The sequence below is a fragment of the Petaurus breviceps genome, unplaced genomic scaffold (assembly GCF_028583685.1).
Source record: "Petaurus breviceps papuanus isolate PSGF00001 unplaced genomic scaffold, PetGlider_PUasm1.0 186, whole genome shotgun sequence".
Taxonomy (NCBI): domain Eukaryota; kingdom Metazoa; phylum Chordata; class Mammalia; order Diprotodontia; family Petauridae; genus Petaurus; species Petaurus breviceps.
In genome coordinates this window covers 39,039,201-39,052,279 of record NW_027185798.1, presented here as the reverse complement: position 1 = coordinate 39,052,279, position 13,079 = coordinate 39,039,201, and the positions used below count along the sequence as shown (strand labels likewise).

At 42.6% G+C, this 13,079-nt stretch overlaps 1 protein-coding gene across 4 annotated transcripts in view; it reads right to left on the bottom strand.

Annotated features, from left to right (window-relative positions):
* Nucleotides 1-13,079, bottom strand: part of IGSF3 (immunoglobulin superfamily member 3) — a 138,423-nt gene that overhangs the window by 15,046 nt on the left and 110,298 nt on the right. For all 4 annotated transcript variants that reach the window (XM_069090254.1, XM_069090251.1, XM_069090250.1 and 1 more), the window contains one exon: nucleotides 3,083-3,493. In XM_069090254.1, the coding sequence (XP_068946355.1) occupies nucleotides 3,083-3,493 (411 nt within the window). The remainder of the gene's footprint in view (nucleotides 1-3,082; nucleotides 3,494-13,079) is intronic.

Sequence of the window (13,079 nt, the reverse complement as noted above, 5' to 3'; positions counted from 1 at the left end):
TAAAAAGAGGCATGAGGCTACAGACATAAAGCTTTAGATTTGAAGTGAGGAAGGCCTGGGTTCGAATCCAAACTCTGATACTTATTAAGTGTGTGCCTGTGGGCTGAATACTCACAGAACCTATCTACCTAACGGGGTTGTTGTAACATTCAAAAGAAATAATCCAAACCAAGGGCCTCCCAACCTTTAAAGAGAACTGTATGACTATACAAATGTCAATTAGCATTATTAAAGTGGTAGAGATTTGTGAATCGAGGCTAGAGGAACCTCTGCCACCAGAGAGAGTGTTCAGAATCCTGTAAGTTAATAAGCTAATATCTTGCATTCAGTTACAGAATGCTTGTTTGACTGAATAATAATAATATTCCTGTCTAGCATTGATAAGAGTACTTAAGGTGTGCTAAGAGCTTTTTAAATCTCATTTGATCCTTAAAACATCGATGGGAGGTAGGTGCTATCATTATTCCCATTTTATGGATGGGTAAACTGAGGATAAGAAAAGTTGGATGACCAACCAGTAAGTGTCTGAGGCAGGTTTTGAACTCAGGCCTTCCGTCTGCTCCTGCCCACTCCACCACCCAGCTGAGGCCAAACCGTCCCACCTGCCTCCTCTATCAAAATTCCCATTCCTTCAGTGCCCCAATCTCTTCTCAGTTTTCACAGAGTAAAGGGGTAGGAGTAAAATAATTCATACCTTACACTAAGACACATATACCGTGTTTCCCCGATAATAAGACCTATCCCGAAAATAAGCACTCCCCTTACTGTGTAAGATTCCTCTAAAATAAGCCCTCCCCCAAAAATAAGCCCTATTGAGATTGCTACTGTAGTGAAGGTGATCCCCTGTGCTACACACTACATTACGGTACCCTCTGTATGCACCATCCCCGCCCCCCCCCCGGGTGAAACGCACGCCGCGCTCTGAGCTGCATCCAATCAGAGCTGCAGCAGTGAGTGCGTCATCCTGTTTTTCCCCAGTGATTTGCTTATTGAATAAAGGTACATTTTTTTGTTCACATTTACCTGTTTATTAAAATTGCTGTCAATGTTCATTAAAATAAGCCCTCCCCTGAAAATAAGCCCTCTGGTGTTTTTCTGTCCAAAAAAATAATAAGACAGTGTCTTATTATCGGGGAAACACGGTATGGCTGAAAAGGCTTCATCAGTTGCCGTTTCCAGGACCTTCATCAATTACCTTTTTAAATTAGGTTTAAAACAAAGGACTTCATCTCTAACAGTTGAGATTTTGGTCATTATGGCAAGTTGCTGGGGCCAGAATCTGGGACTTTCTGTGCTACAGCTAATCTGTCTACGCCAGCCCTGCTTTTTAAACCTTTTCAGTTTTGGAAAAAGACATCCCTTTCCAGTTCCACAAGGCAAGCCCCCACTAGAAATTAAATGAAAATTCTCTACCTCTGAGTTTCCAGTTCAAGCACAGGGCACTTTCAGGGGAATAATTACCAGTCTAGTTCTTGGCTAAATCCTCAGCAGCCTTGAACACAATGCTTTAATACACAATAACAGAAATGAGGAGGTGAGGAGAAGCAGAGGGTAGGTTCTCAGGTCACAAAACCTAATGAGGTATGGTCCTAGTTAGCCTTCAAAAGCCTGTTAGCTAAGCTAAAAACCAAAAGCCATTTACCATAAATGGTATTTCCATTCCCCTCCAAAAACAAACAAAAAAACCCTCAAAACTTTTAACAAGGCTCATTTTTTTCAAGCTGAGATTTTTTTAAAAAGGCATTTTTGTAATACTTCTTTTTCTTTAAATGCTAGCAAATTTAGGGCCTTGTCAATAAGCATTTATTAACTACTTAATGCCCAGTTCAAGGCTCTCTTCTAAGACAGACAAAAACCTGTTCCTTGTGCTCAAGGGGCTCACACTCTAATATACAACATACAATCTCTAGTTTTAGTACAAGGGCTTGATAAGGCAAATCATATTCTAAAGGTTTCTGAGTACTGACCTGAACATGGCCCTATCCGATGCCCAAATCCTATGATAAAGACAGATAAACAGGATAATGTGGGTAACCACATGGTAGTAGTCACTGGCAGTCTCCAAAGTTCAAAGGCCCTAGCAAGAAGCCTTCGGAAAAACTGAGGTCAGAACACAGGCCACCAGAAACCTCAACTGGATAGACAGGAGGTCACAGCTGCACTGAGCAAGCAGTCAGGCTGATAGCTCTGTGAGCGTGGAATTTTTCAGAATGAGGCTGTTTCCTAAAGGCTCCTTTGACTCACAACAGGTCCAGCACACACATGCTCGTGCACACACATACACACAACTCCAATAGACTTTCCTAGGGTAGTACCCATCCCTGGTTGTCCTTACACCCTGCTCTCTTTATGTATGGGGGGCAGCTAGATGGCTCAGTGGATAGAACACTAGGCTTGGAGTTATTCGAACCTGAGTTCAAATCCAGCCCCAGAAACGTCCTACTTATCTGTATTTGGGCAAATCACTTAACCTCTTATTTGTCAGTGGAGAAAAACACTTGAGCATCTTTGTTGAGAAAACCCCATGAACAGGGAAGTCCACAGGGGTCACAAAGAATCAGACATGATTGAAACAACTCAACAACATTAGATTGGAAGCGCCTTGAGGGCAGGACTATCTTTTGCCTCTTTTTGTATCCCTAGCACTTAGCACATTCCCTGAAACACAGTGCACTTAATAAATGTTTACTGAACGGATGTGTCTCAAATTAAGCCTCACAATTTTCCCGGTGTGATGACTGGCTCCCTTAATTCTTTTGTAAGGCCCCTTTAACTTCCAACAGTGGACATCTTTGCTTTGATGATGAAGCGGCAGGGCAGGGCAGTGGGACCTGGAATCAGGAAGACTAGTGTTCAAACTTACACCTCCCTTTCCTTTGGCACTCAGTGCTTGTGTGACCCTGAACAAGTTATTCAATAACCTCTACATTTCACTTCTCTCAGCTGTAAAATGAGGCCTCCGGAAAGGTGCACTTGATGGCTTCTAAGAGCCCTTCTAGCTCCAAAGCTTTGATCGCAGGATCCCTTCACACTCTAGAGGCTTCCATATTTGGTGACTGGGAGGTGACCCAGCTCATATTACCTGGCCGTTTCACTGTGACCTCAGTCCGTCCCGAAACTTCTTCTGCCAGCTTGTACCAAGCATAGTTAGGGCTCAATAGCCACTCTTCCACATGGCAGTAGTAGCTGCCACTATCGCTGACCTGAGCCCTCTGGACGGTCAGGCTAAAGAGGCCACCAGACATGTGCCTCTCAAACTGAAGCCTCCCTCGCAGGCCTTCCTCCTCGGCATAGGTACCATACTCAAACGCAGAGTTGTGGGTGGTCTTCAAGATGAGCTTTCCATCGGCGTCAGAGGGCTTGTGGACGTACCAGAGGACTGCAAAGTGGGAGTTCAAGCTGGTCTGAGACTTCACGGAACAGTTCAGCTGAATGGGCCTGTTCTCCACCAGGGTGATTGTCCTTTTAGATTTACTCACTTGCAGCTTTGTCACTGTAAAGGAAGAGAAAACAGGTCACCGAGGACAGCCAAAGCATCTATCCTCTCTTCCTTCCTGCACTGAAAAACACCATAGCTCTCCTCAAAGTGAATTTTCAGGCTTTGAGAGGGTCTCTATCTATCAGTCTCACACACTAAGGTTTGTCAAAACTAGTAGCCCTTAAGAAATGATGAGTAGGCACATTTCAGAAAAACCCTGGAAAGAGTTACATGAACTGATACTGAGTGAAGTGAACAGAACCAGGAGAACACTGCACACAGTAACAGTAACAGTGTGATGATCAGCTATGATCAGCTTAGCTCTTCTCAGCAATACAATGATATAAGACAATTCCAAAGGACTCATGACAGAAAATGCTATCCCCATCCAGAGAAGCAACTATGGATCCAAATGCAGACCAAAGCACCCTATTTTAATTTTACTTTTTTGTTGTTTTTTTGTGTTTTTTTCTTTTATTTTGTTTCTTCTTTCACAAAATGACTAATGTGGAAATGTTTTACATTACTGTACATGTAGAACCTTTATCAGATTGCTTGCCATCTTGGGGAGGGGGGAGCAAAGGGAGGGAGGGAGAAAAATTTGAAACTCAAAAAACTTTTTAAATGAATGTTAAAAATTGTCTTTACACGTAAAAGGAAAAAAAATATTATTAGAAAAAACTAGTAGCCTTGACTAAAAAAACAACAAGGTATATAGGAACTGCTGATGTGGATTTCATGCTAAAGTACTCCCCAAATGTAGGGTGCATCTGCTCCTAAATTCAAAATAACCCAACTCTGAGTGGTAGGATGATCTCTGCCACAAAGAGGCAGAAGCTAAGAGGAAGACTCTAATCTGGAACGGTGGCTCCAATTCACTTACGACCAGAGAAGGAGCTAGAAGTTATCATCCAGATTATTGAGTCCAACCCAGATTACCGAGCCCAACTCAGATTAAAGAGTCCAACTCCAACTGGTAATTGAAGGAACTGAGGTCAGGAGTAGGGATAAGGAAATTATTTGCTCAAGGTCACATAGCCAGTTAAGTAGCAAATCCAAGGTCAGAACACATGTTTTCACACTAAGCTTTCAGTCAAGTTCATGTTATTTAGTGAAAAAATATTTCATTGTTTTGTGGTTTAAATGATAAGTGACCAGTTGCTGGATGTTCCTTCATAATATAAGGAGTGAAGGGGAGGAAATTCAGGGGAGCATGGTTTCACAAGGAGGAACTGGAAGGGTTTGGGGCTAGGAACTGGGCAGAAATCACCCTTCTTTTCTAATAATCATCACAGCCATGAGGTCTGAAAGGCAGCAGGGTAGGGTAGGAAGATTGTGGCAAGCAAACTGATGGGAATCAGTCAGTAACCAAGCCTATCCATTGTGCTGAGTGCTGAGGTTACAAAGAAGAGAAAAAACATAGTCACTGCCCTTAAGGGACTCAATTTAATGGGGGAGATAATAATCAACCATGTATATACAAGATATTTACAGTATAAATGGGAGATAATTTCTGAGGAAAGGCTCTAGGGGCAAAGGCAGGGAGGAAGGTGGTGTCAGGATCGAGATTCAAATTCCACCTCTGCTACTACCTGTATTGTTTCAATTCCTTGGGCCTCAATTTCCTCAACTGTAAAATTAAAGTACTAGAACAGAGGTTCTTTCTCATTCTAGATCTATAACCCAATGACCTTGGTCTGAATCTTGGCTCAGAGATTCTGAGACTACTCTTGCACTACAGGCCAATCACTTCTCTGCACTTGAGTTCTTTATCTATAAAATGAGAAGGTTAGACTAGATGGCCCTAAATCTCTGGTCCTATGATATGACAGAAGGCAATTGAAGAAAACTGGGTTAAGGCTATTGGAAGGAAAATAGTCAGGTAAATGAATGGGGAAGGAGGAAATAGAAGGAGGAATAGTCACCCCTTCAAGAGCCCCTTGTTTCTTCTTCCCTTCTGCCATCTGTTATTGGGCTGCCAGGAAAAGAAGGAAGAGCTGACTCCAGAGATGATGCACTAACTTGTGATGAGATTGACCCTCACAGGACTGTAACAGGACCATAGACTTAGAGCTCAAGGGTGAGACTGGAGAAAGGAAAGGAAACTAAGGCCTGGACAGAGGCTAAATAATTTGCCTAGAGTCAACTCAATAGGAATCTGGCCTCAGATACTTACTAGCTGTGTGACCTTGGACAAGTCACTCAACTCTGTTCGTCTCAGTTTCCTCATCTATAAAATGAGCTGGAGAAAGAAATGAAAAACCACTCCAGTATCTTTGCCAAGAAAATCCCAAATGGGGTCACAAAGAGTTGGGCACAACCAAACAACAGCTTAATAGGAATTTAACAGTAGCCTTGTGACCTTGGGCAAGTCACTTAACCCCAATTGCCCTGCCTTCCCCCCTCCAAAAAGCTAAAAATAAAAATTAAAAAACAGGTATTTAAGCTAGAGAGAGAGATGAACAAGGATTTATACCAGGTGGTCCTCGGACTCAATGGGAGTCGTCTTGTACCTTGTTTTACTGGTTCTGCTCACTTCATTTTGCATCAGTTCATTCAACTCCACCATGTTTCTTGGCCATGTCTCACAACACAGTAATCTTCCATTATGTTCACATGCAAAAATGTATTGAGCTATTCTCCCATCCCTGGGCATCTGCTCTGTTTCCACTCCTTTGCTGCTGCATAAGAGGCTACTATAAGTATTGTGGCATTTCAGGGAATCTTTCTATCATTGTTCTCTTTGGTGTAGATGCCCAGCTGTGGGATCCCCAGATCAAAAGGGAAGGACGTTTGATTCACTAGGTCCTGTGAGGGTAAAAGCACAAGCTACACCTAAAGAGAATTCAGCACTAGGGTTTGTAGCTTTGTAGTACACCTTATTTGCCTTAAGGCATGTATGCAAATAATTTTAAGATTCCCTGAAATCTCCATCACATACAACCATTACCACAGTGGGTTCCTTTTTACAAGCAGGCCCTAATGGCTACCTCTGTGCCTGGTAAATAGTCACTGCTAACAGCGTCAGTAGGTTTCCATTCTTACTTCATACTAAGCTTTACACAAATAGGGACCAAATCTCTCTTGTGGGTGGGACAGGAAAGAAGGAAAAACTACTGCTCACAGGCTGCCCCGTAAGGAGCCTGTGCCAGGGGCCAGCCCTGTGAGCACAAAAAACTGTGCTCTGATGAGGCTCCAGCATCCTCTGCTGGCCAAGCTCTTGATTTTCAAGGAAGAATGGAATTTCAGTGCCAGGTGCAGCTGAAACAAAACTAGAAGGGAACACTTGGAGAGAACAGCTGATTTTCTTTGGCTGGCTCAGGCTAGTCAGTCAGCACGAAGAGCAGCCCACAGTCCAAGCTTCATTCCCAAAAGGGCCAGTTACTTTCAGAGGACCAAAAATGGTTTGACAGTCACAACTGTTGTGTGAGTGTGTGTGTGTGTGTGTGTGTTTAATCCAGCCAGCTGTCTAGGCCATGTGTGCTGTTGGTCACAAGAGGGGTGGGGAGAAGGAGGAGTGAGAGAGTGAGAGTGTGGCTGGATCTGAGCCGTGGGCTATGTATGAATCAGGCCTTGGAAGACTCTCAAATCTTTACATACATTATCTCATTTGATCCTCACAATAACCCCATGAGGAGGGAGTGTGATATAAAAGAAAGAACACTGGTTCTAGAATAGACCCAGAGGACCTGGGTTCAAACCCTGCCTCTGATGTTTCCCACCTGTGTGACTGCCTCAATTCACTTTACCTCCTTGGGCCGCAGTTTCCTCAACTGCGTTCACAAACTTGTAAAACAAAGGGGTTGGACTAGATGACCTGTGAGGTGCTTTCCAGCTATGGATCTATGATCCTAAAAGTAATATAGATGCAAAAAAAAAGGGGGTTATGACCATTTGAAAAATAAGGGATTCTTCAAGAGATAGCTATTATCAGTGATGACATCTGAACTCAGAACTCTACTGTCTCCAAACCCATCACTCATCATTGTACCACACTGACTCATCCTAAGGATACACAAACCATATTTTCTTTTTGCCTTTTTTGAAGGGCGATTGGGGTTAAGCGACTTGCCCAAGGTCACATGGCTAGTTTTTTGTGTTACGTGTCTGAGGCCAGATTTGAACTCAGTTCCTCCTGACTGCAGGGCTGGTGCTCTATTCACTCATATTTTCTTATAAAGAACAGGCAATCCATATATACCATCCAAGCAACCTAGTCAATAAAGCTGAGAAAAAAGCTTGCTGACAAAGTACCAAGTATCTCTTTGTGGGAAATCCCATCTCTCACTGCCCTAGTCCTGCTTTGGTTATTATTGTTAATTAAGTCCAGCATTCAGCCTTCTTTCCTACTTAGACAATGATAGGCCTCCAATGCATATTATGGAATTGAGGGCAGATTTTGATAGGAAGCTTGGAAGTCTGGGAAACTTGGTGTATATTAGCTTGCCAGTCTACACCTGCTAACAGATCCAGATTTTTTGGATTGGCAAGTATCCTATGATACATGCAACAACCAGTTATCCACCCTCCCCCCCCTTTTAAGCTTTTCCAAACAAATATTCCATATGCAGATGAGATCAGTACAGATGATACCATCTGAATTATCTGGTTCTTTGCCAAATAATTTGGTTGTTTAGTGTAGTGTAGAAATAGCCTTAAAATGTATTATTAATTGGGGCCAGATTATTTTTGCAACCGTTACTAAGGAAACCTCAATTGCTATAGAAACTGCATATGTTAAATTGGTATCCTATGACTAAACTGCAACACAGTCACTGGGCATAGAAAGCAAGAATCAAAAGCAGAGAAACCGTTTTTTGTTGTGCTTTTTTTTTTAAGTCATTTCCATTTATTCTCCTCACATCAAAATATTGTGAAGTGTTGAGAAATTGGAAAGAAAGGCATTTGGGGAATAAGGCACACACCTGGCAGGCAGGCCAGAGCTCAGCTCCCATTCTAAGCTTGACATTTTTCTCATTCACATCTCAAGCCCTGCAAGGGTTACTTCTGTAGCCTGAAACTCACTTCAGAGCCCAGAATCCAGTTCAGTGAAGTTATACATCCCTGGCTGGGTAACTGACCAATGCTGTGGCACGTTCATTCTACTCACACAGCTACCGCTTTCATTAAGTTCCAGATTATAAAAACACTAGGACTGTTTGGTGATTACTTCGTTGTTCAGCTGAAGCTTCTCTCTTTGTCCAAAGTTACCAATGATAGATTCATTGACAAATTGGACGGTCTTTTCTGTCATCATCCTTCTTGACTTATCTAATGCATGTGGCATTGCTGAATTGTTTCCTTCTGGAAATGTTCTCCTTTCAATGTTTTTGTCCACACTCCTCACTCCCAGTTCACCTCCCTGTTTCGTTACTCCTTGGTTCCTCAAGATTTCACCCTAGATCCCTTTCTGCTCTCCCTTTACAATCTCTCTGTAAGTTTTTCAGTTCCCCCAGATTGAACTATGATTTCCAAGCACATAAGTCACAGGTATCTGTTGATACACATGTATCCATTTAATCTATAATCTACCTTGGTATACAATGTCTCCCCCAAGCTTTAGTCCCATATTACCAATTGGATATCCCAGAGATACGACTCAACATGTCCAAAATGGAACTCAGTATCTTTCCCTCGAAATCTTTCCCTCTTCCAGACTTTGCAACTTTTGTCAAAGGCTTGTTCAAGGTTCATAACTTGGGTATTACCTTGTTTCCTCATCTTCATATAGCCAATCAATTGCCAAATCTCACAATTTCTATCTTCACATATGAACCTTCGTCTCTCCTCAAACTGCTACCCTTTAGTTCAGCTCTTCACCATTTAGACTGTAATAACAGCCTCCTAATTAGTCTTCTTCCCTCAATTCTCTCCCCAATGCACTCCATTCTACACATTGCTGCCAGAGTAATTTTCCTTAACTGCATATCTAATCATATGACTCTCCTACTTAATCAATTCCAGTGGCTTCCTATTACCTCTAGGATCAAATATAAACTGCTCTGTTTATCTCTGAAAACCCAACACAACTTAGTTCCAAGCTGTTTTCCCAGCTTCATTGGCCATTATTCACCCTCCAGAACTCTATGACCCAGTCAAAATGACCTTTATTCTGTTCCTTACACATGATACTCTATCCCATCTCTATGACTGCATTGGCTGTCTCCCATTCCTAGAATGTCTTCCCTCCTTCCCTCTGCTTCATTTGGCATGAAAGCTTTCCTAGTCAAAAATGCTAGTGCCCTCCCTTCAAAATGCCTTAGTAATTCATTTTTATCTTTATGTTGTATATTATGTGTCTTGTCTCTTTCATTAGAATGTAAACTCATTGGGAGTAAGAAATTTTCTTTTCCTTCTTTCCTTCCTTCTCCCTCCCTCCCTCCTTTTTTTTTTCCTTCCTTTCCCACTTCCCCCTCGTCATCCTCCTCCTTCTTCTTCTTCTTCTCTCTCTCTCTCTCCCCCCCCCCCCCTCCCCCCCAGGGCCTAACACACTGTTTGGCACAGAGTACAATTTAATACCTACTTGTTAAATGATTGTCTCACTCTTAGGCTCTATGAAACCAGAAATCCCAGAGGCCAGGCGCCATCACTTTCATGGTAGCATCATCGTGTTCAGTGACGGAAGGCAATGCACTCTGTTTTACTTTTAAGTCGTCCCCTGCCTATTTGTTCTACTGGAGAATTTCCAAAATGAGCCCCTGATTAAGCTAGGGCCCTAATTCCAGATTAAATCCAATCTCTTCCAGATTCTCCTAGAACTCCCCTCCAGGCACTCTACTGGCTCCTGGGACACAAGTGCCAGGTTAGACACTACACTCTTAATTGTATGCTTTTGTCTACACTATTCTTCACATCTGGGGAGAATCCTAACTGCCTCAATGAACAACCTTGAAGTCTTTAGAATTCAACTCAAATGTCCCTTCCTCCAAAAAGTCTTCCTTGGCTACTACACCAATAATTTCTTGTCCCCTTAGGCCTCAACTCATCCTCCATTAAACAATCTGTACACTGCTCCTTCCAAAAATCTGAAATCAGTAGTCTTTTTATATATAAGGAAATGGAGGCTAAAAGAGGCTGAGCCCCTCCCCCTCAAATGGTTAAGGTCCAACAACCCCACTCCACAAGTCAATAAACACATACTGCCATTTTACAAAGAAGGAAGCTAAGGCTCAGCATCATTAAATGATTTGGTCAAAGACTGAGTTAGAATCTGAGGCATGATTCAAAGCAAGGCCTTCCTGATTCTCAGAACAGCTTTCTATCCAGCACCCCAAGTTGCCAGGCAAAGGGCATTTATTTTGTAATTCCAATGCACAATCTTAAAACTGTATTTCATAGTTATCTGTGTTCGTCTTATCTCTCTCACAGACTGTAAACTCCTACAAGAGGCAAAATCTGAATTCCCCCAGTGCCCTGCATGCAACAGGCATTTTAAAAAATTGCCATGTTTGTTTGTTGCTGAGGTTGCTATCTTAACATTTTTGACAACCACAGTCTACTGTAGTTACATATATGGGTTGCAGAATTATGTGCGTGCTGACCAGATACCAAGTAAGGAAGTAAATACTGACAGAAAAAAGCTGAGGCCTCAGTCTTAGAAGACACAACAAGTCTATGGGAGACAGAAAGAGAACTCAGAGCAAACAGGAGCAGAAGATCTAAAGATTTCAAGAGGAAGGGACCTTACAAGGTGTCTTATTCAACCTTCTTATTTTACTGATAGGAAAATTACAGCATGGTGAGATTAAATGCCTTGCTTAAGGTCACAAAGGAAGTTGAAAGACTCAGGATCTGAACCCAGTACTTCTGATTCCAAATCCTTTGCTCTTTCATGAAGCCTCCCTCGCCTGATCTCAAATATTCCAACTTTCCTGGTGTTAGTATTCTCTGCATCGAGGTAGAGAGAAACCCTGCCTGCCCCCTACAATGCTTATCTCTGATGATGACTAGCATTTATATAGTGCCTACTGTGTGCCAGGCACTGACTAAGTGTTTTACAAATATTATCTCACTTGACCCTCACAACAGTGCTGGGAGATAGACGCTACTATTATCCCAGTTTTCTGGAGGAAGGCACTAAGGCACAGGGAGGCTAAGTGAATTACACAGGGTCACCAGCCACTAAGTATCAGAGGCTAGACTCCATGTCAGGTCTTCCTGACTCCAGGCCTACTGTTAAGTCCACTACACCACCCAGCTGCCCCATGTTCTCCATGAGTTCTTCACAGGGGGTCTACCTAACACTGTGCAGACACCACACGACTTTTCTTGATGTCTCCAAGACGTCAGTAAGATTTCTCATTGGTTACTGACATATAACCACTTCATCTTTTTTATAGTATATTTCTTGGGTAATTACATCATTTATTTGTCTGATTATTTCAGCACAAGTTTATCTTCTGAATTCCCGTGGCTCTTTCTTTGTATCTCTTTTAGAACACTTACATATTATCTTATGTTCTCTTCTCCACCTCCTGCCCCCATGGCACCCTGCCTGTAGTAGGTATCTATACTGTATAATCATAGAATCTGAGCTAGGGGCGGCCAGGTGGCTCAGCGAGTAAGAGCACCAGCTCCAGTGTCGGGATGACCTGGGGGATTGAATCTAGGCTCAGACACTTAGCACCACACCCAGAAAAATAACTGGCCGTGTAACCTTGAGTAAGTTACTTAACCCCAATTGTTTAAAAAAAAAAAAGAATCTCTGAGCTAAATGGAACTTTAGAATTCATGCAGTCCAACCCTTTAGTGGAAGCAAGAGTATTTCTATATTCCAGGCTCATTCCAGGTCACCATCTAGTCTCTTCTGGAAGACTTTTAGTGAAAGGGATCACCTTATTTCACAAGGTAACCAAATAAACTGCCAGACAGCTCTAAATCCTGGGTAATTCTTTGATGTTGAGCTTCCTGCCTTAACTTCTACTCTTCCCTCCCCTCCCTGATGACCCCACTCCACCTCACCCCCCCCCATCCCTAGTTCTGTCCTCTGGAACCACACCAAGTAAAACCAAGTCCTGCTACATTTGACAGCTCTTCATAGTAGCTTGGTGAAATCAAAAGAGGGATGGATTTGGAGAAGATGAATAACAAGTGACTTCATACCTGTGTGTGCCCTTTGGTATTTAATTTCACTGTCTCAGTTTTCCCATTCGGATTTGGACCCTCTAGAGTCCCTTCCAAATACCAGGATCCCCAAGCTAAACCATTCCAGTTTCTTCAAACAACTTTATGACGTGCAATGGCTTGAACAAGCTGGGTTTCTGAGTGGGATGGAATGCTACTGGGCCATAACAACGGTGATGGGGATGGTTTCAGAGAAACCTGGGACAATCTGTATGAACTGATGTTGAGCGAAGTGATTGGAGCCAGGAGACAATGTGACAACAGCACTTGAAAGACAGATAACTTTGGACGGCTAAAGAGTCCTGATCAATGCAATGGCCAACTGCAATTCCAAAGGATCTGTGATAAACTGTGCTATATACTTCCTAAAAGAGAGGCCATGGACTCAGGGTTCGAACTGGAGCATCCAGGTATTGGACATGGCCAATGTGGGGATTTATTTTGCTTGACTGTCTATATGTCTATGTTGAGCAAAAGA